General features: G+C 43.8%; 1 protein-coding gene across 6 annotated transcripts in view; it reads left to right on the top strand.

The window, feature by feature from the left end:
• FGFRL1 (fibroblast growth factor receptor like 1) overlaps positions 1 to 22,959 on the top strand; it is a 264,774-nt gene extending 241,815 nt beyond the window's left edge. For all 6 annotated transcript variants that reach the window (XM_084844976.1, XM_084844973.1, XM_084844972.1 and 3 more), the window contains 3 exons: positions 10,923 to 11,207; positions 17,950 to 18,303; positions 21,303 to 22,959. In XM_084844976.1, coding sequence (XP_084701102.1) covers positions 10,923 to 11,207; positions 17,950 to 18,303; positions 21,303 to 21,715 — 1,052 coding nt within the window. In that variant the 3' untranslated portion in view covers positions 21,716 to 22,959. The remainder of the gene's footprint in view (positions 1 to 10,922; positions 11,208 to 17,949; positions 18,304 to 21,302) is intronic.
• The last annotated feature ends 224 nt before the right edge of the window (positions 22,960 to 23,183 follow it).

Raw genomic sequence — 23,183 nt, forward strand, 5'->3', positions numbered from 1 at the left:
TTTTTGCCTAACCCCCCTGCCTTGGAACATGTGAACTTTGTGTTTAACCCTCCTCCAAGGTCAGAAAAGTAAAAAAAGCCCTGCCTGCCTCTGAGTCTGTCACCAGGGATCGGTCTGTCTGTCCTTCCTTCCTTCCTTTTATTTATTTATTTGTGGTATTTCTATACTGACTTTCTGAAGCCAACCAAGGTGGTTTTACAAAAATAATCACAAGATTGTTGTTCAGTCGTTCAGTCGTGTCCGACTCTTCGTGACCCCATGGACCATAGCAAGCCAGGCCTTCCTGTCCTGCACTCTCTCCCGGAGCGTGCTCAAGTTCATATACATTAAAAGCTGCCTTAAAAACCATAATAACAATTTTAAAAGCCAAGTTAAAAAGATGTATCTTAACAAACACACCCTTCCTGAATGCAGAGAGAGGGAGAGCAGTCCCCCTGCATTCCATAAAGATTCCCAGCCTGAGACCATGTAAATGTGCACCATTGCTACAGAACTAGGTTGCAGAACAAATTCCAGTTCCATGGAAAATCATGAGATGCTTTTTGGCTAACTATAACGAAGTAACCAGGTTTCTATCACTTGTGTATTGGTTCCTCCTTTGAGAGGGATGTGACAGGAGTCCCCATGACAATTCAGAAGGAAGGTCTATGTTAAGCTGCTTCCTACTAACACATTCTGCTATTAATTCCCACTTTGTTGAGGAAGTCAGTGTATGCTCCCCTGCTGACATGGTTTTTCAAGCCTTGGCGTATGGCACAAGTTATACTATATAAATGTGCTGTCTGTGTTTACAAAGCAAACTCCTGAGGACCTGTAAGGGAACACTTGAGCAAAGAACATGACACACAGAGGTGCTTTGTACAAGAGTCCCTGCGCTCTTTTGGTTGAACTAGCAAAGCTTCAACAGATGATACAGATTTGGAAGCAGACATCTACAAAAAAGAAAGACACCCCCTTCATTTCTTTGCCCTTGATTACCTCCCTCCCTCTCTCCCCCCCTCCCTCCCTCTCTCTCTGCCCGTCTCCCTCCCTCCCTCCCTGTACCTTTGTTAACTTGGCATATTTTCTTTTCTTTTCCCCTCATTTCTTTTTCTTTGGAGGGAGATATTTCACAACTGTTTAAGTGGAGATCTGGTTTCAGTGTGTCACACAGCGGGAATGGAGAGTGGCTTTGGAGGGGAAGGTAATCACTTAACCTATTTCAAAGAGCCAGACAGACAGAGAGAGAGGAAGGAAGGAAGCCCCAGAAGTATTGCTTTACCTTCTGATTGTTGAATCTCAGTGAGATGAGCACATGACTAAAATAAATGTCTGGGACAGAAATGAGGGGCGGGGAGAGGTAAAAGTGCACTCTTGAGCTGTTGTTGGCCTCACTGGAGCAGGAAAATATGGTATAATATTGTTATGGAGCAAAGGAACCCTGGGGATAGAACTAAACGAACTTCTGCATTCATTCAGTAATAGTAGTGAAATCCTTTTTTCATCGCTTTTTTGTATCCCACCCTTTCTAAAAGCCTCTGTAGGATGTCCATGGGTGTGATGATTATCTCAATTTATTCTCACAATAGCCCTGTGAGGTAGAATAGGCTAAGATGTGGTGACATTGCACAAGATCACCCAGGGAGCTTTCAAAGCTAAGATGGAATGTCAACTCAAGCTTTGCACAAGACCACCCAGCACAGGGGAAAGCCCTTGCATGCATGCTTGACAAATGGGCCACTGTGGATAATGGCGTCCTCAAGGGCCTCTCCTACAGATCTTAGTACTTGGGCAGGTTCAGAGTGAGACAGGCAGTTCCTTAGAGAGCCAGGTCCTAAACTGTTAACAGCTTTACAGGTTAAAACCAACACCTTGAATTGAAGCACTTGACAACCAGTGCAGGTCTTTCAGGAAAAGTGTAATATAGTCCCAATACGATGCACCAGTCTGCAACCTAAGTGCCAGATTTTGTACCAATTGAAGCTTCTGGACACTCGTCAAGGGTAACCCCATGTAGCGTGCATTGCAATAGTCTAAACATGATGTAATCAGGGCATGGATTACTGTTGCAATGTGTGGCATCACACATTGATTCCAGCTGAAGATCCAAGGACAGTGTAGAATCAAGGAGCAAGCTGGGATCAAGCATGGGAAAGGTAGATTAACAGAAGGGGGGCGGGGAATCTACACAACACTGGAATGAGAAGTGTGTTAGATTATTATCTGGATTTTCATGAAGTCAGCTTTGGTCCATCAGCAGCACACAGAGCAGGAAAAGCAGAGTATGCAGTACCTAAAACTCTGCTTTTCTTGCTTTGCGTACCCCTGACAGGCCAAAGCCGATTTCATGAACAACGTCACCAACCCTGTAGGTGCTGCCCAGCAAATGAGAGAGTTGTTCCCCACCCCTGTCTCAGGGAAGTTTACTGGGAGCCCTGAAGTAAGCCGCTGTAGTTTACCCCACACCTCTCCCCTCTCATCCAGCATTGGGGTGAATCCCCGACCTGCCTCTGGAGAAAAAGCAAAACTTGCAGCATGATCCCCATGAAGGCTTACTTGAAAGTAAGTCCCACTGAACTCAGTATAACAATGCAACCAGAATAAAACCTAGCAGCAATGCAGAGATTTAAAATACAGATTTAAAACAGCAGAGCTAAAAGACTAGAAAGCTAAAATGCTAAAATGCCTGGGAAAATAAAAAGGTCTTCACCTGGCATTGGAAGGAATACAATGTAGGTGCCAGGCGAACCTCACTAGGGAGCTCATTCCACAGCCGAGGTGCCACAGCAGAAAAGGCCCTCTTCCTAGTAGCCACCCGCCTCACTTCCTTTGGCAGGGGCTCATGGAGAAGGACCACTGAGGATGATCTTAAGGTCTGGGCAGGCACATATGGGAGGAGGCGATCCTTCAGATAACCTGGCCCCAAGCCCTTAAGGGCTTTGAATGTTAATACCAGCACTTTGAATCAGGCCTGGAAATGGACTGGCAGCCAGTGCAGCTAGAAAAGTACTAGAGTCATATGAGCTCGTTGGCCAGTCCCTGTTAAAAATTTGCTGGCCTATTTTGGACTAGCTGAAGTTTCCAGTCCGTTTTCAGAGGCAGCCCCACGTATAACGCATTGCAGTAATTGTCTCTGTCAGTAATTGTCAATGTCTCTCTCTCTCTACCTGGCCCCCCATCTCTCCCCCCCCCTTTTCCTCTTTTCCTAACCAAACAGCTGGAGGGTTTCTGGCTTCTAGTGAGCCCAGAAGCTTTTATGAATGAGAAAGGCAGGGTAGATACTCTGACTGGCGACAGTAGTGCCAACGGGGAAAATGAGTGAATGTGGAGAGGGGAAGGGGCAGCCCCACCCCTTGGCCGCCTCACTGCCAGGTCACAGCCACGTCACAGAGGCCCACCCAGGACTTAATGCTGTGGGACAGGGCACCCTGCAGGGGAACCACCTGGGAGCCTCTTTAAGTAAAAAATACAGAGTAAAAGGACTTCCCAAAATGTGGTTTTTCAAGAAGGATTAGCTGGTTGGCTGCGGATTGGCCACAACATCATGTTTGCAAAGGACCTCAAACTGCTCTCCCTTTGCACCAAATCGCTGGTGTAGATAACTCCTGGGAATGAAATGAATTGATACCTGGGAGTGATTAGTGTGATCCCTTGCCATTATCTCAAAAACAAATTTAAATTTCTGTCTTCTAATAGGACAGCAATTTACTCTTAAGGGCATTTTTTTGTCAACTGATTTAGTAGGATTGGGATTTTTACTTTCCAAATCTGCAGTAGCCAAGGGCTGGTATTCACACATCTAAGAACTGTGTCAGCGAACTGGCTTATGTCGAAGTGCTGCTGAGTTGTAACCAGCTCTCTTGGAGAGTGGCTGTTTCTGCTGCAAGGGATGCATCCTCTTTCAGGGAGATGATCTAGGGAATACCGACACATTTACACACAAGTCCCTGCAGAATGAGCTAGGATATCACACGTGTCACTCCAGCTGTCTGCTAGGTTGCTGGATGCTGGAGTCACTCCCGTTCATTAGGTTACACATGAAAGCCTCTCTGCAGAGAGCAAAGCATTTCTGTGCTGCATAAGAAGAGTTTGAAATAAAATATCCTGACGTGGCCAAGACCCAGAATGTCAGGGTGGGGTGGAGAAGGGGCAATTGCTGCTGCCTAAGCTAAAAATGTTCCTGGAGGTACAGTGTACATGAGGGAGATGTTTAAGCTGGATTCCCCCACTGAATGCATCTGAAATATGAGGTCAGTGTGTGAGAATAGATGGAGAGGCTGATCAGGAGGGGAATGGGGGTGAGGTATGAGGAAAAGTCTGCACTTTAAAATCTGCTTGCATAGTGAGAGATACATGTATCCTTTTCCGTTTCCATGTTGTGTGTTGGGAAGGAGGAGGAGCCACACACCACTGTGTGCTGTTTGGCCTGAAGGGTTAAAATGAGGAGGAGGAGTGGCTGGAAGAAGGGCACAGGCCATATCTGTCTCCAGCCCACCCCCTGCCTATGGGTAGAATACATTTGCCCAACTGCACACTGGGACTGCCAGGACACTCTGTGGGGAATGAACACACACACACGATTATTCATTAATTCAAAATTATTTAGTTATTCATTCCAACCTCTTCAGCCCAACTTTCTCAGAAAGGCACATAATGCACACACAGCAGTACATATTAACAATTAAAATTAGTAAATTCAGTATATTCCATTTTAATAACCTCCACACTAACGGACTTCAGGTCATTATAACTGTTCTTGCAGGGTTTTGTTCAGGCACAATGAGGAGGGCTTCAGTGGGCCTCTTCCAGAAGTTCTGCCTTGTGCCCCCAGCCACATGCGTACTGGCACACGTATTGATCTTGCGCCTCAAGGCTACTTGCACCATGAGGAGGTTGGGTTCTGCACTTAAACTGGTGTGCTGGGTATTAACTCTTAAACATAGACCAAGACTTGAATCAATGAATATGTCTTATTACAAAATATATGGGATTACCCAAATATATGATTTAAATACAGAATGGAGAAGTTGGTTATATTAACTCAATTAAGCTTTAACCAGCAGCTGGGTATATCCAAGAAATAGACAAAGAAAGACGTAGGCAGGGTTGTTACACTTGCCAAATAAGTGAACAGGGAGGGCACTAGGGTTTTAGCAGGCAGAATTGGAGTCTGAACGCAGTAGGGAAACTCAAGATGTATTGGCATGGGGTTGGGTAGTGTGAGGGCTAGAGCAGGGAGACGATAGAGAAAAACTGAAATTTGAGGAAAAGCTTAAAGCGCTAATATTTACCTGTTTCAGTGGAAGGGGGATATAAAGAGGAGCTTTGGGACACTGTAGATCTCAGTTCCAGGTTCAGGGGTCCTTGCCTGATTCCTTGATGGAGAATCTTTATTTCCATGAACATTTTAAAGCTAACCTATCTTAGGATCCATGACCAAAACTTTTGAGGATGTATTTACACAGGTGATATGGGGCAACCATGAAGGAAGCCTGCTGTATCTCCTTTAAAAACTTAACAGTGAACCGTTTGTATTTAGAGCAGAGTAGGTCCTTGTCTGACCATCTGAGTAGATGGAAAACTCAGTTGATCCCTAAAACACACAGAACACACATATTCACTCCTTGGGTCAGTACCAGATACTGGCATTGCTACAGGTGTTAATTAACTGTGAACCACCTAAAGAACTTTGGCTATTGGGTGGTATAGAAGTTAAATACATACATACATGCATACATATGCAAGCAAGCAAGCTTACACATTCCACGATGTTGTGTTATCATTAACACTGCTTTGTCAATGGTCACTGTACTTATTTTACATACATCTAAGCTTTAACTTAATTGCCAGAGTCTGTACTCTTTGTATTTCATATCCCTCTGACCTCAGTGCTTGCAATTCCACCCACCCACACCGTTCCCCCCCAAAACCACTTTGTACAGTGCCTTGCATAAGCATTCACCTCCCTTTGACTTTTCCACATTTTGTTGTGTTACAACCTGGAATTCAAATGGATTTAATTAGGATTTCTTGTCACTGATCTACACAAAATAGTCCATAATGTCAAAGTGGGAAAATCTACATATTTTACAAAATGATTTATAAATAAAAAAACCTGAAAAGTGGATTGCATAGGTATTCATCCCCTTTGCTGTGACACTCCTAAATAAGCTCTGGTGCAACCAACTGCCCTCAGAAGTCACATAATTAGCTGAATGGAGACACCTGTGTGCAATTCAAGTGTCACATGATCTCAGATTAAATACACCTGTTTCTAGAAGACCCCAGAGTTCGTTGGAGAGCATATCTAAACAAACAGGAGCTAGCAAATCAAGTCTGGGATAAAGTTCTGGACAAGCAGCAATCAGGGTTAGGTTATAAAAAAAAATATCCCAAACTATCAACATCCCCTGGGGCACCGTTAATTCCATTATTACAGAATGGAAAGCATATGGCACCACTGCGACTCTGACTAGACAAGACTGTCCACCAAAACTCAGTGACCAGGTAAGGAGGGCATTAGTTAGAGAAACAACCAAGATGCAATGGTAACTCTGAAGGAGCTGGAGAGATCCACAGCTGAGATAGGAGAAATCGTCCATTTATTTATTTAGTTACAATATTTATATACTGCTCCACATCAGAAGATTTTGGAGTGGTGAACAACAAAGTAAAAGAATAAAACACCAGGTTAAAAGAGTTAAAACATTTTTTAAAAAGACAAATAATATTAAATTCCAATAAGGTTTGTTCAGTCGTTCAGTCGTGTCCAACTCTTCATGACCCCATGGACCATAGCACGCCAGGCCTTCCTGTCCTGCGCTCTCTCCCGGAGCGTGCTCAAGTCCACATTCATTGCATCAGTGATGCTATCTAGCCATCTCATCCTCTGCCGTCCCCTTCTCCTTTTGCCTTCAGTCTTTCCCAGCATCAGGGTCTTTTCCAGGGAGTTTCCTCTTCGCATTAGGTGGCCAAAATATTTGAGCTTCAGCTTCAGTATCTGTCCTTCCAGTGAGCACTCAGGGTTGATTTCCTTTAGGATTTAGCCTTGTGATACGTTCCATGGGGTTTTCTTGGCAAGAATACTGGAGTGGGTTGCCATTTCCTTCTCCAGTGGACCACATTTTGTCAGAACTCTCTGCCATGACCTGTCCGTCTTGGGTGGCCCTGCACGGCATAGCTTATGGCTTCACTGAGTTACGCAAGCCCCTTCGCCACAACAAGGCAGCGATCCATGAAGGGGACCAATAAGGTGGAATTTAATAAACTGCAGCTGGTCACGCAAGGAAAGCCTCTCGAAATAACAACGTCTTCAGGAAGCACTCAAAGGAACACAATGTTGGTGCCTGCCTGAACTCTAAAGGCAGGGAATTCCACAGGAAGGGGGCCACTACACTGAAGGCTGTTTTCCTGGTAGACTCCAACTGAGCCATGTGTCCATGTGGAACCACCAGGAACATGCCCTCTGATGACCTCAGTAACCAGGCAGGTTGGTAAAGGAGGCGCTCTCTCAGGTATCCTGGTCCCAAGTTGTTTAGTGCTTTGTACACTAGTACTAATACCTTAAACCTGGTCCGGCAGCAAATAGGCAGGCAGTGCAGTTCCCTCAGCAAAGGAGTTGCACGCTGAAAAAGGGCAGCTTCTGACCACAGCCGAGCTCCAGCTTCCGTACTAGCTCCAGCTTCCATGGGACAACTATCACCTGGATGCTCACAAAGCTGGGCTTTATGGAAGAGTGGCGAGAAGAAAGCCATTGCTGGGGAAAAAAACGCATACTAAATCCCATTTGGATTTTGTCAAAAGTCATGCAGAGGATACACCAAACAAATAGAAAAAGGTTCTCTGGTCTGATGACCAAAATTGAACTTTTTGGTCTTACCGCAAAATGCTCTGTGTGGCACAAAGCCAACAGTGCTTATCACCCTGAGAACACCATCCCCATGGTGAAGCATGGTGATGGCAGCATCATGTTGTGGGTATGCTTTCATTGGTAGGGACTGGGAAACTTACTAAGGGGAGTGAATACTTATGCAACCAACAAATGTCCATTTGTTTTTGTTTAATATTTGTGCCACACTAAAAATATTTTGCACTTTCAAAATGTTAAGTATTTTGTGTTAATCAAATGGTAAAAATGCCAATTAAATCCATTTGAATTCCAGGTTGTAACACAACAAAGTGTGGAAAAGTCAAAGGGAGGTGAATACTTATGCAAGGCACTGTATATATATGTATGCCTGGTAAGTCAGGATAACACTTCATGTATCTGATGAAGTGGACTCTGGACTGCAGTCCTCCAAAGCTTATGCCATAATAAATTTGCTAGTCTTTAAGATGCCACAAGTTCAGTGACTACCTGAAGTGACAAAGCATGGATGATAGTTGCTACGTTCCTGTGCTGCAACCACCTGACAAATTGGTGATGGACTGCATTCTTGGCTACCCCGGCTTCCTGGGAGCACAATAATGATGCAAGGTCCAAAACACGTCCTCGGCTCTATAAAGGGCAATATTGCATCTTTCTGTCTCCTTAGGAACCCAGGGCCTCTCCATCAATTCCATCTTTTCTGGATTCAGCTTCAAACAAATCACTCTTATCCAGCCCATCACAGCTGCCAGACAGTGGTGCTGCAATGAGACGGGTGCTCTTGAATCTGATGACAAGTGTCATCAGCATATTGATGACACCTTACTCAAACAATCTATCTGATATAACCTTGCAGAACTCCACAGATCAGTTCCAACAGAGATAATCCCCCATCATCATCACCTTCATTTTCACTTAGATAAATCAGATATTGCAAGTACTACAGTAAGATAACATGTTCTGTTGTGTAAAAAGATGCTGAGAGGTCTAATAAGTTCTAATAAGACCAATGAGGCTGTATTTCCTTGTTAATCTCAAGATGTAGATTTTAAATCAGGGCTATCTCAGTCCCATGTCCAGACTGGAAGCCTGACTGAACAGCATCACAAATGCTTTGTTGGGAACAGGACTGTCCCTACCATTAGGGCAGCAGATGCTCTATGGGATGCAAAGCAGCAGCAAGGTATTGGGAGGACAGAGCTGTGTGTGCCACACACACAGCCTGTCCTGAGCTCCCTAAGTTAGCCTGCTGCCCCCTGGGCTATAGAATGCGAGCAGAATCAGGGCAGGGGCCTGCTGAAGGTTAGCTGTGCTCACCTTGAATTCTGCTTTCAACGGTTCAGACAGGTGTGCTCATGTAGTTGAGCACCATTGCTTCATATTCTTGCCTCACCCCTACTTTAATATATCACTTGGGCAGTGCAAGCCATGCATGTTGTATTCAGTGGGGCTTTTTCTCTGATAAGTGTCTTTAGGATTGCAGCCTTAGTTCATCTCATGAGAAAATGCCTTATTTGAAAAGATTCAAACTATTGTCCTGCCATTTTAAATTTAATTGTATCATATAAGATACAATACTGTTATTAATTATTAATTCCTGTTAAGTTTACAGGACTCCCCCACTTTCTCTGTGTTTTAAACAAATGCAACACTAACATTTAATTTCAGACGTATACCTTTAAAATGATACATGTCATTTATTTCAACTATCTGCCTGCATGTTTACCTTGGACAGTATTCTGTTCAGCAGAAGCACTAACAAAAAATCTGTTGTGGTATCGAAAGCTACCTCTAGCACAGTGCCAATAGCATTTGCTGGTGTGATGGACCTCCCTTGAAAATCCATTGTGCCGGCAAACGCTGTTGCCGTTACACTACAGGTAGCTTATGGTAGCTCAGTGGAATTTATGTTCGTGCTTATGCTGAATAGCATTCTGTCTGTTTTTGACTAAAGGATTATAAATTAAGGCATTTAGGGAGCAATTCTATACACACTTACCTGGGAGTAAGTCTCATTGAACTCACAGGATCCTATGGCCTTGCCGTTGCCATCCCCACCCACCACCGTAAGTCAGATAGATGGACTGAGAGGCCTGTCTGGCTGAAATTGGGTTGTTGTTTTTTTAATGAGGAAAGGGCGGCAAAATTGCCTTCATCCTGCTCCTGTCCTGCCTGACTCTTGCCAGCAGGACATAGCATAGACAGATGACTCTGGTTGCAGAAATTTCTATCTATCTGTAGATACATGGGAGCTCTGTCTACCTACAGAGATCTCTTAATGGATTGTTTTGACCTTAAAGCAATAGCTAGCAGTTCTGTGATGCTGGCACTGGACATCCTTGTTTTCTTTCTTTAGATACAGTGAAACTTCCTAAAACAGAACCATAAACCTGAACAGAAACTACTGAGGATCTGTATGTTGCTTTTATCCATTTTAACAAAGATGTGCCTATATTACATTATGTCAAGGTTTTGAACAAATAAGACCATTGAGCATTATTGAACACCTTCTATATAAAGGAAAATCAGTAGGGCTTATGGTTTCTGTTAATCAGCCAGTTCTGGCATGTTTTTTATCCTATAAATATATATTACCTTTCATTCTAATTTTATTCAAAAAGCCAGTTTTGCGTGAGTGTATATATTTATGTAAGATCTTGTTCAAACGTGCAGCTAAATTGTCTGCAAAAGGTCAGAAAAATAGAAGCTTTCCAAAGCAATTTTTTTTTGGGGGGGGGAGGGGGGAGTTTGGCCATAATGTTTTGAAGAAAGAAAGCTATAATAAAAGGGAATTTTGCATATTAAAATGTAATACATTGAATCATCATCGTCATCATCATCACCATCATCCATTTAATACCATAATTCTGTATGCTGCTGAGGTTCTGAAAGATCTCAGGCAACTTTCAGTTTCACCTCTGAAATGTTTGCATTAAAAATTGTAATGGCTGTGTGATGCTGTAACGCAGCTGTGACAAAAATACAAGTTCTTGGTATTCCAGGACTCTGCTTCCTTCACCTCTTATGCGTATCTTCTTAGGGATTGTTTCTCTTGATGTCTTACTTGTCTTTGCAGCTCGACCTCGGTTTACACAACCTGCCAAGATGAGACGGAGAGTGATTGCCCGACCTGTGGGGAGTTCAGTCCGTCTGAAATGCGTAGCTAGTGGGAATCCTCGGCCTGACATTAGCTGGCTGAAAGACAACAAGCCTCTTACTCCACAGGAGATTGGTGAGAACAAAAGGAAGAAATGGACACTGAATCTGAAGAACCTGAAGCCTGAGGACAGTGGGAAATACACCTGCCGGGTCTTCAACCGAATTGGGGAAATCAATGCTACCTACAAAGTTGAAGTGATCCGTAAGTATCGAACTAAAGTTGAGGAAGGCAGGAGATTTTCCTAAGCAGCTTGCCTAAAGCTCTGCTCCTAAGCATTTCTGTCTGGAAGCAGGGCTGGCATCAAGGGTAGGCATAGCAGGAGCCCACTGACAAGAGCCTCCTGGACATGTGCCTTCTCTTCACCACTGCGACCTTCTTGTTCACCTGCCTCTCTTTCTCTAGCCCAGACAATGGTGGTGGTGAGAAGGAGGAACAGCAGATGCCATTGCCTACTTGCTCACTGGGTCTCTACCTGCCAAGCAAGCAAGCAAACAGTAGCAATGATGAGAAAGAGGATGAGGAACAATAGCAGCTTTTGACAATGGCAGTGAGAAGGTGGACTGACTGAAGGAGGGGGCCCATTGAGGGAGTCTTGCCCAAGGGCCCTCAAAAACCTGAAGTACATCCCATTGAACTTAGGTGGGTTGACTTCCCAGTAAATATGCTTGCAAATGGGGCGTGAAATATATGCCCCCATACTCTGCACAGTTTTGTAAGATAAATAGTGTAATGGACCCAGCAAGATGTAAAGAGGTGTTCCATACCTAATAGGCAAGTTTTATTGAAACAGATGTGGTACAGACTGGAAATGAAGCCTTTGAGAACCTTTCATTACTATCTGACCAGGTCCAGCCTGTGGAAAGAGACTAAGCAATTGGTAAGACTTGGGCTGGCTGGAACTGTTCCAGATTTTTGGCACATAAAGCTACTATAATTGAGGGGAGCAGGAGTGTGAAGACAGAGTTCTAAACATTACAAATCCTGTATGCAATTATGAAAAGGGCTAGTTGGCAAATATCTACTAGAACAGTTTTTCTTACAGAAAGTAAAGATTTGTTAAAACAAAAAAATCTCTGAAGTGTGGTAATTGTGAATAAATTTTTTTTTCCCAAATAGATAAAAATGGAACAAATATTCTCACATTTTCCTCTCGTTTTAGTGCATTCAGCTCTGTACCTAGAACTTTCAACTCATTAACCTGGTTCCTTGTTGTTGTTCAGTCGTTAAGTTGTGTCCGACTCTTCGTGACCCCATGGACCATAGCACGCCAGGCCTTCCTGTCCTGCGCTCTCTCCCGGAGTGTGCTCAAGTTCATATTCATTGCATTGGTGATGCTATCTAGCCATCTCATCCTCTGCCGTCCCCTTCTCCTTTTGTCTTCAGTCTTTCCCAGCATCAGGGTCTTTTCCAGGGAGTTTTCTCTTTGCATTAGGTGGCCAAAATATTTGAGCTTTAGCTTCAGGATCTGTCCTTCCAATGAGCAGTCAGGGTTGATTTCCTTCAGGATTGACTGATTTGACTTCCTTGCAGTCCAGGGGACTCGTAAGAGTCTTCTCCAGCACCACAGTTCGAAAGCATCAATTCTTCGGCGCTCAGCCTTCCTTATAGTCCAGCTCTTGCAGCCATACATTACTACTGGGAAAACCATAGCTTTGATTAGACGGACCTTTGTTGGCAAGGTGATGTCTCTGCTAGGGATGGCGGAGAATTTCTCCCCGAAACTTCGGGAGGCCGAGCGCCAACGTGTTCGGCCCCCCGAACAAGTTTCGGGGAGAAATTCTCTGCACCCCCCCACCCCCCGCACCCCCCCCGGGACGGGACTTACCTTTGGCGAATGTCCCTCCCGGCGGCGGGTCCGGCTGGCAGTTCGGCGGGTGTTCGTCCGGGGCGGGAGCGGCAGCCGGTCTTTCGACCGGCTGCCGCCGCCGCCATTCCAATCAAAGAAAAAGAAAAAAAACACCCCCGTGATAGGCTACGTGACGATTAACGTAGCCTATCACGGCTAGATTTGCAAAGTCAGCCATGATAGGCTACGTAAATCGTCACGTAGCCTATCACGGGTGACTTAAAAAAAAAAAAAAAGCACGTACGGATAATGGCAGCCCCCATAGGGAGCCGCCATTCCCGTTCCTTATTTGGTCGCTGTAGTCTACGTAAAGATTTACGTAGACTACGGCGAAAATAAGGGCAACGCTATTTGCAGATGTACTCTGCATATAAGTTAAATAAGCAGAGCGACAATATGCAGCCTTGTCGTACTCCTTTTCCAATTTTGAACCAATCGGTTGTTCCATGTCCAGTTCTTACTGTTGCTTCTTGACCCTCGTACAGGTTTCTCAGGAGACAGGTAAGGTGGTCTGGTATTCCCATCTCTTTCAGAATTTGCCACAGTTTGTTGTGATCCACACAATCAAAGGCTTTAGCGTAGTCAGTGAAGCAGAAAAAGAAGTTTTTCTGGAATTCTCTTGCTTTCTCCATGATCCAGCAAATGTTGGCGATTTGATCTCTAGTTCCTCTGCCTCTTCGAAACCCCGCTTGTACTTCTGGTTGTTCTCGGTTCACATACTGCTGAAGCCTAGCTTGTAGGATTTTGAGCATAACCTTGCTGGCATGTGAAATGAGCGCAATTATATGGTAGTTTGAACACCCTTTGGCGTTGCCCTTCTTTGGAATTGGAATGTAAACTGACCTTTTCCAGTCTTGTGGCCACTGCTGAATGTTCCAAATTGGTTGGCATATTGAGTGCAGCACTTTAACAGCATCATCTTTTAGGATTTTAAATAGCTTAGCTGGAATACTGTCATCTCCGTTAGCTTTGTTGTTGGTAATGCTTCCTAAGGCCCACTTGACTTCACTCTGGAGGATGTCTGGCCATGTTCAGTGGTCATGTTCACTGGTTCACTGGTCATGTTCACTGGTTCACTGGTCATGTTCAGTGACCACACTTTCATGGCTATCAGGGACATTCAGATCTTTCCTGTATAGTTCTTCTGTGTATTCTTTCCACCTCTTCTTAATCTCATCTGCTTCTCTTAGGTCCCTGCCTTCTTCGTTCTTTATCATGCCCATCTTTGCACAAAACGTTCCCTTGAGATCTCCGATTTTCTTGAAAAGATCTCTACTCTTTCCCATTCTATTGTTTTCCTCGATTTCTTTGCATTGTTCATTTAAGAAGGCCTTCTTGTCTCTCCTTGCTATTCTCTGGAACTCTGCATTCAGTTGGATATATCTTCCCCTTTCTCCCTTGCTTTTCGCTTCCCTTCATTCCTCAGCTACTTGTAACGCCTCATCAGACAGCCACTTGGCTTTCTTGCATTTCTTTTTCTTTGGGATGGATTGAGTTGCTGCCTCCTGAACAATGTTATGGACCTCTGTCCATAGTTCCTCAGGCACTCTGTCTATCAGGTCCAATCCCTTAAATCTATTCCTCACCTCCACTGTATATTCGTAAGGGATATGATTTAGGTCATACCTGAATGGTTTAGTGGTTTTCCCTACCTTCTTCAATTTAAGCTGAAATTTTGCAAGAAGCAGCTCATGATATGAGCCACAGTCAGCTCCAGGTCTTGTTTTTACTGACTGTATGGAGCTTCTCCATCTTTGGCTGCAAAGGACATAATCAATCTGATTTTGATATTGACCATCTGCTGATGTCCATGTGTAGAGTCGCCTCTTGTGCTGTTGGAAAAGAGTGTTTGCTATGATCAGCGTGTTCTCTTGGCAAAACTCTATTAGCCTTTGTCCTGCTTCATTTTATGCACCAAGGCCATGCTTGCCTGTTATCCCCGTTATTTCTTGACTTCCTACTTAGGCATTCCAATCCCCTATGATGAAGAGGACATCTTTTTTTGGTGTTAGTTCTAGAAGGTGTTGTATGTCTTCATAGAACCGATCAACCTCAGCTTCTTCAGCCTCAGTGGTTGGGGCATAGACTTGAATTACTGTGATGTTGAATCGTTTGCCTTGGATTCGTACTGAGATCATTCTATCGTTTTTGAAATTGCACCCCAGTACCGCTTTTCCCACCCTTTTGTTGACTATGAGTGCTACTCCATTTCTTCTAAGGGATTCTTGCCCACAGTAGTAGATATGATGGTCACCTGAATTAAATTTGCCCATGCTTGTCCATTTTAGTTCGCTGATTCCCAAGATGTCGATGTTCAATCTTGCCATCTCATGTTTGAGCACCTCCAGCTTACCTTGATTCATTCATCTTACATTCCAGGTTCCTAAACAATATTGTTCTTTTCAGCATCGGATTTTCTTTTCACCACCAGACACATCCACAGCTGAGTGTCCTTTCGACTTTGGCCCAGCCGCTTCACCCTTTCTGGCGCTACTTGGAAATTCCCTCTGCTCTTCCCCAGTAGTATATTGGACACCTTCCGACCTGAGGGGCTCATCTTCCGGCGTCATATCTGTTAGCCTTGTGATACGTTCCATGGGGTTTTCTTGGCAGGAATACTGGAGTGGGTTGCCATTTCCTTCTCCAGTGGACCACATTTTGTCAGAACTCTCCGCCATGAGCTCTCCGTCTTGGGTGGCCCTGCACGGCATAGCTTATGGCTTCACTGAGTTACACAAGCCCCTTCGCCACAACAAGGCAGTGATCCATGAAGGGGCTCCTACGTAATGCCAGTTCATAGGTGAAACAGTCCATGAATTGGCGGGGGTATGCGGGAGTGAGTGTGTGCGCTGCCTCCTGCCTGCTCGCTATTTCTGCTTTGCATCTGCTTCCCAAAACAAGGCAGGAATGCCTCTTTCCTTGGTTGTTTGTCATAGCATCGCAACCCAGAACTCCGGGCTGTTGCTAAAGCTGAAGCAGCAAGTGGGCAGGAGGCAGCATGCCTGCTCTCTCACTTGCGCTCGCCCTGACCTCGGCTGTTATTATGTCTATGCCGGGCCAAGGACAGTGATAAAAGTCCTTGGGACAGCTAAAAGTCACTGAAGAGATACAGTAGAATCTCATCACCATAATTATTTAAAATCAAAGGAAAGGCAGTTGGTGGGCATCTGCTCAGGGCCAAAAATGCTCAGGGGATTAGATCATTTCCACACCACATCATCACTGCCTTCCTCCCTCTAAAGGCTTTGCATATTTAATTCTTTGATTCTGTGCACTGTTTGCTCCTCCATCTGATTTACTTTCTATACCAAGTCCGAATCTTGTGTTTTGACATCACTGTATGTTGCCTCAAAGAACTATTATGATACTGTGGCGCTATAAGAAAGGCTGTAAGAGGGGAAGGTCTGATATCTTTAAATAGGAACTGATGACCAAACAACTCCTGGACAAGATGTTACCTGTCTGCTACAACCCAATCCGAAGATTGGTGGATAGCAGTTGCTACCCTAGCACACCATTCCAAAGCATAACTTTATGTGGGCATGGCACTGCCAGCATGCTGGCATCACACATGCATAGCCTAATTGGATGGGTAGCCCTTTAGGTTCAAGTCACATCCACTAAAGGTAATAGCATCACTCTCATTGAATTAATAGACCTGATTTGTACTCCATCATTTTAGCATAATAACATTAGTTCTGGTGTGGAAATTCCCACATTTGATGGTAGCAGTCCATTCAATGATAACTCTTTTTTATGTAAAAATGTGAATGAAAAGCACATGTGGTTTTGTTGTGTGTAGATTATACAGACCTGCCGGACATCTGGGACTGATAAAGATGCAGCTGCATGGAGGCAGTAAGAACATGTGTTTGCATTAAAACCAGAAGCAGAGACAGGAAAATGAATCAAGCCTCATCTTAATGTCAGATGCAGCATTTTCACCTCATCAAAACCAGGCAGCATTTGCAACAAGTCCTCTTCTGTCCCCATTTTCTTCTTTTATCAAGCCAAACATAGAGTGTGTGTGTGTGTGTGTGTGTGTGTGTGTGTGTGTGTCCTTTATTTTCATTCCCTTTTCTGGACTAAGTATAAGGTGTTGCCAGACTTAGGGTGATAAAGGTTTGAAGGATTTCTTTATATTTTGACAGCATGCTGTGAGGTATTTCAGGATTTATCCCATTTCCTCACTTATACCTTCTTGCTAAGCTACTGGTCACTTGTAAGCCTCGCCTGCTTATCAAAACTTGGCTTTATCCAGCTTTAGTCCTTATGCCTGACAGGAACTTGTTGTTATAATTTTCAGCCTCACATCTTGTGCTCTGAGCTCTTTGTCACAGGTATTGTTTTTAATATGAATCCCAATGCAACAGTTGCTATACAGGCATATTGTTTCTGGTCCTCATTTCAAAATCCATGCAGCATTTACATGATCTGCAGGAGAAATGCCAGACACAGATTGCTTACCTAGCAGATACCCAAGGGTTATGGCCATTTCCCCCACACACCTCCAGTTGTCAATTATACTTGAATTTTCCATCATCACTACTCCAGTGAACTGTACTGTACTCTACTTTCCTATAACTGACATGCTCGGTGACACCTAGTTTCTAAAGTAGGGAGGATTGGAATATATTTAACCTCAATACCAGATTGGTATGATCAGTGTATCTGTCAATGGAAGGTTTTTTTGTTAATTAATTAATTAATTAATTTATATCCCACTTTCCCACCCCAAAATGGTGCTCAAAGCAGTTAACAATACAATCCAGATTAAAAATAGAATCTTAATTAATTTTGCCTTTTGCGTCATGTCAGTGGTTCACGGTTCATGATGACTTCTGCATACCGAGCCCACCATTTGTAACCCTGACTGGCAGCCACTACTCAGAAGTGTAGGCACGGGTTTCCCACATCCTTGCTGATACTCTTTTCACAGGTTAAAGTATGTTATTACTTCTTTTGAGGCGTAAGAATTTCTGGATGAATTGGATTTTTATTTCTTTAGCATAGATAGAAGGGCTTTTTATACAGTCCTTCACAAAGAGGATGTCTGAATACATTTTTTAAAAGGTGATTGTTTATACTTATTTCTAGAGAGAACAAGATCCAAGCCAATTCTTACAGGAACACACCCTGTTAACACAACTGTAGACTATGGAGGGACAACCTCATTCCAGTGCAAAGTGAGGAGTGATGTCAAACCTGTCATTCAGTGGCTGAAGAGAGTGGAGTATGGCACTGAGAACAAATATAATTCCACGATTGATGTCGGGGGGCAGAAGTTTGTGGTGCTGCCCACAGGGGAGGTCTGGTCTCGTCCTGATGGCTCCTACCTGAACAAACTCATGATCACACGAGCCAAAGAAGAAGATGCCGGGATGTACATCTGCCTAGGTGCAAACACCATGGGATACAGCTTCCGAAGTGCATTTCTCACTGTGCTGCCAGGTGTGTTTATAATAGGCACTAGGCTCTCCCTTGTTTACTGAGTATTTTCTTTCTTTCTTTCTTTCTTTCTTTCTTTCTTTCTTTCTTTCACTACATTACAATGCCATCCACTAGCTAAAGCTTTCTGGGCAGTTCACAAAAATTAAACTTTCAAAATACAACATGATAAAACATATTCGGGCTGTTCACATGTAACGGCAGTGTTCAGCGGCAAATCATGGGTTAACAGAAGATATGAAAGAGCTGAGTGGTTTATTTTATTATCATTTACAGTACAACAAACTCTCTCCTAAGCTGATTAGAGCTCCAGTCACAGACGGGCTGCTTTAGTTAGAGGCAGGCTCAAGGTAGCAGCTATGGGAGAAGCTTTTTTTCTCAGTGGGGCTGTTTGCATGTAAGGGTGGTGTTCAGCAGCAAATTGTCGGTTAATTAAGTCTCTTCCAGTTTCCAGCAACAACCTACGAATGTCATATTTGTAGGTTGTTACCATGACATCCAAACCTGGGCACCTTGTGTCGTTCAAGGGTTAAACAACTTGAAGTTAACCCAAGATCAAACCATGCAGCATTTGTAGGTTGTTGCTGGAAACTGGAAGCGGCTCATGTGCAGCGCATATCTTTGTAATTCATGGATTAATTAACATGATTAGCTGCTGACCACTGCCATTATTTGCGAACAAGATCAGTATAAAACCTTAGAAGTTTAAAATGGAATAAAATCAGAGCAAAAACCAGAGTAAAAGACAGCAGCAGCGTAAACTTTGAAGTGTATTTATTCTGTCCTTTGGTTTATTGATGTTGAACTTGCCAGTGGAACTTACTATCTGGGTTCTAAGACAGATTATACCAACTCTGTCCAGTCAACTTCACTGGAACGTTGCACATTTGTACTAGCTAAAAGTGGAACCAAACTAAGCTGAATTCGTATTCACCTAATGCAATTGTTCTGGGGGATTTTTCTTGTAAGATAACATGCCAGAGTATAGAAGGGTCCTGTTGATCTCTTTGTAGAATCAGTGTGCAGCCCCTTCAACAGATTATCAAACTCTCAAACAGAAATACATTTGATAGCTCTTTCCTATTTAGTATTTTTTAAGCCACATTTCTAATATATAGAAACGGTAAGAGCAAATCTTTAGAAGAAAAAAAAAAATGAATGAAAATGTGTAAAGCCACTATAAAAGTGGAAGAGTTGGTGCAAAGAAAGTGAGGGCCTTGTTAATTTCTGATATGATTCCCTTGAGAACAGTTTGCCTCTGTTCTCTGTTGGCTTCGTGTGTCCCTTAGCTCTGTTCTGCTTCCCATAACAAGACTGTGTGATAATAGAGCAGCCCCATTTAAAAGACTGCAATGAAAAACTACCGTGTAAAAATGGCAGCTCTTATTCCAGCAGATTAATTCCCCACATAAAGCTAGAATCAGATTTGCCCACACTGATGACATATAAAAAAGGATGTTGCTTTTATTAGCCCTAAAAATGCAACATGTCTAAAAGAAAATGACTATATTAAGTCCATCAGCAAAATTGTTAACTCCTGCCTGGATAAGAGGAAGCCAGTGGGTTGCATTTTGCATCTGAATGATGGAAGCCACTTCACTGACTGCACATTACATGAAATACATGTAGCAAACCCTTGATAGTCACATCTTATAATTAAAAGGAACTTCAGGAGTGGATGATTTGAAATGGAGAAGAGGGGGATACATAACCCTTTTTCTGCCTACCTCTTCCCTGCTCTAAATAACCCACCAGCTGCTCCCCCCCCCCCCCGCAACCCCTGTGGGGTTCCAAATGCATGTTTGTGAGAGTAAACACATTTGGGATCCCATGGAGGGGGGAGGGGCCTGTAGACTCTTTTGAGCAGCAAAACGGTAGGCAGGGAAAGAGTGAGTGCCCTGCACTTCTCCACACCCTGTCGCCAGCTATTACGGATTCATTACCCCTGTGTCCATGTAATTCTACCTACCCAAACCTCCAGATGTTGTGGACTACAGCTTCTATCATCACCAGCCAGAAGTGCAATTGGAGGGCACCGGATTGGAGAAGGCTGATGTAATATGTAGTTAGGCACCGAATGATGCCACTAGTTCAGGCAGTACTATTTGTTGCTGGTTTTTAAAGCAATGAATGGCTGCTTCCCACAGAAAGGCTATGCCCTCTGCCACAAGACTTCTCAGCTGTTGCTGGATCAGGGCAACTGCAAGTAGAACATTCAGAATGCAATCCAGGTTTGTTTAGCACAGGCTGCTCAGTCACATAATTCAGGAAGTCTTCAATAGAATATGCTGTAAGGGAAAGGGCTATTTAGTCTGTCTCTTCCTGTCTCTCCCTTCCTCTTCTCACCAGTTTGAGAAGCCAAAATCCCAAAGTTGCCTCTCCCTTGGCTATGCTGTCTGCCTTAGCCATAGAACAGAAGTTGCATTACTAGTTAGACTGGTAGAAATCAGAGTGTCTCTTGGGTGGGAAGCTCATAGCATCATTCCTGATACGCAGGGTTTCTCTAAGCCTTTGACTGTTGGAGGAGGAAAACGCAGCAGCATTGGCCTCCTCCTTCCATGGCAACTCCCGGCTTGGTTAGCCTGCAGTGCTAGCACTGAGCATTCCCAGCAGAATGCCTGGAGGTATTGCCAGCAGAATCCAGCAGGGAACAAAACCAACTGCGTGTGCCTGAGTCATGCCTGTGCTGAGTGGCTACCCTGCATAACCAGGTCACATAGTTCAAGTTCAGATTTCTGGCTTGTTGATCGGCGGAAGGCATTGTTGACAGGAGCTTCATTTCTGCTTCTGCTACGAGCAGCCCTCTCACCAAGTGCTGGTGTGAGGAAACTGTCTGTCAGGCTGGCTGAAATAAAGCTGACAAACAAAGCATAATCCAAGAGAGCATATGCAAAAATCCAGCCTACTGTCTGGTATCTGGTCTGAGTCTCCCTCGCCTGGTTCTAACTGACCTTTTGCTCTCTCACTCTCTCCTTCTGTGTCCTGTGCAATCTGCTATCCAGATCCCAAGCCACCCAGCCCGCCTGTGGCTCCTTCCTCTGCTAGCAGTCTTCCATGGCCCGTGATCATTGGGATCCCTGCTGGAGCTGTCTTCATCTTTGGGACGATCCTCCTTTGGCTCTGCCAGACCAAGAAGAAGCCGTGTTCTCCTCCAGCTGCAGCACCCATGCACAGACCACACCCCCGGGACCGGGTCTGCGTAGCCCAAGTCCCAGATAAAGACTGCATCTCCTCCATAAACTATGAGGAATATGTCGCCCAGCAGCAGCAGCACTTGTTGAGCCAAGGGCCAGCCTTGGCCCCCAACGTGGCTTCCAAAATGTACCCAAAGATTTACACAGACATCCATACCCACACTCATTCACACGTGGAAGGCAAAGTGCACCAGCACCAGCACATTCATTACCAATGTTAGAAGGCAGCCAGCTGCACATGGCGCATCTCTTGTGGTACTACATGCAGACTGCTTTGAGTCAGCTTATACTGCCAAGGTGTGTGTGGGGGGTGGGGGCAGGGGAGCCAAATTTAAACCAAACCAAACCAAAAAAAAAGCAAAGCAATTAGGAGAGGAATGCGGAGTAAGGGTTTTGTTTGTTTGTTGTTACTGTGACAAGGAGTAATGAAGGAATTCCCAAAGGGCAAAGACAGCCTCTTGATCCCTGTTGAAACTAGAAGATCCTGTTGTAAAAGCAAGAGGAAGAAGGGAAGGGAAGCTGGGGCCCAACCATCTTCCCTTTCTGTTGCTGCTTCTGCTCTTTGGCCACCTGTTGAAGTGCAAGGCCCACGTGACTTCTTCCTTTGGAACACGCACAAAAGCCCCTTCTCCTTCAAAGGGAGTGAAAACAAGAAGGCACCAGAGGCCCAATGCCAAAGCAACACCAGACACTGGAACATTTGAGTGGCCTTACAAAGAAGGAAAACACCATCTTGACGACTTTCAGGGGGAAAAGTATATTTCTCTTTAAAGTTGTGAAATGGTGTAATGCTGCCTGATAGTTAGCAATAACCAAGCTAGTCATGAATGGGTGTCTCTCTTTCACTGGAGGGGCCTTTCTGTAAACCTTCGAAGGGCTCTGTCCCCCTTCCCCCAACTGGCACAAAATCGAAGGACGTTGTACAGCTCGCTTTTATATTTATATTTAATGATAATAATGATAATAATAATTGAACTGCTGATATTTTTTTTTAAAAAAAACACCAACCCATTCTGCTGCCCTTAAATACCTGCCATCAGATTTTTATGGTTTATAGTGGCAAACCTCTGAGCTGACAAGTGACAACACAGAGCAAGAAAAAAAAGTTTTTAAAAGCGAAATAATAAAATCTTATCTCCAGGGAATAATGAACTTTCTGAATATGCACTTGTGGGCATTGGGGGTGGGGAGGGAAAGGGGGATCATTTTGTTAAGTAATCCATGAATCATTTCAGTTCAGTTAAGGGGGAAAATTAGCAAAATTGGACCATATTAAATATCCAAGTGGACTAGAAGTGATTTCATTCAAAGATCTAAACTTTTTAATTCTATATAGAGTTTAAACAGAAGACATGTATATTTAATTTATTTTATTAAAACAAAAAAAGAAAAATGTATGATATTTTCCTCAAAAACCGGCATTTCTATACATATTTTTGATCAAGAAATAAAGATTTTTCCAGGTTGCTATAGATGCCAGGTTCTCAAATATGAGAAATGTAGCTTTTAACAGTAGTTTATTTAGCATCTTGAATGTCATATATTTGTATGGATTGTTACGATAGGTGTCTGTTCCGCTTCATTTTCTAGGCTGCTCTCTTGTTCTTTTCTGCCTTTGCCCTCAAGAAAGTTTGTTCAACAAACCTTGCTGTTTTTACAAAAGAAACCATAGATTCTTTTCCAGCATGA

Source organism: Heloderma suspectum, chromosome 3 (assembly GCF_057233095.1).
Source record: "Heloderma suspectum isolate Gila_16-S chromosome 3, 16-S_ref, whole genome shotgun sequence".
In the NCBI taxonomy this organism is placed as follows: domain Eukaryota; kingdom Metazoa; phylum Chordata; class Lepidosauria; order Squamata; family Helodermatidae; genus Heloderma; species Heloderma suspectum.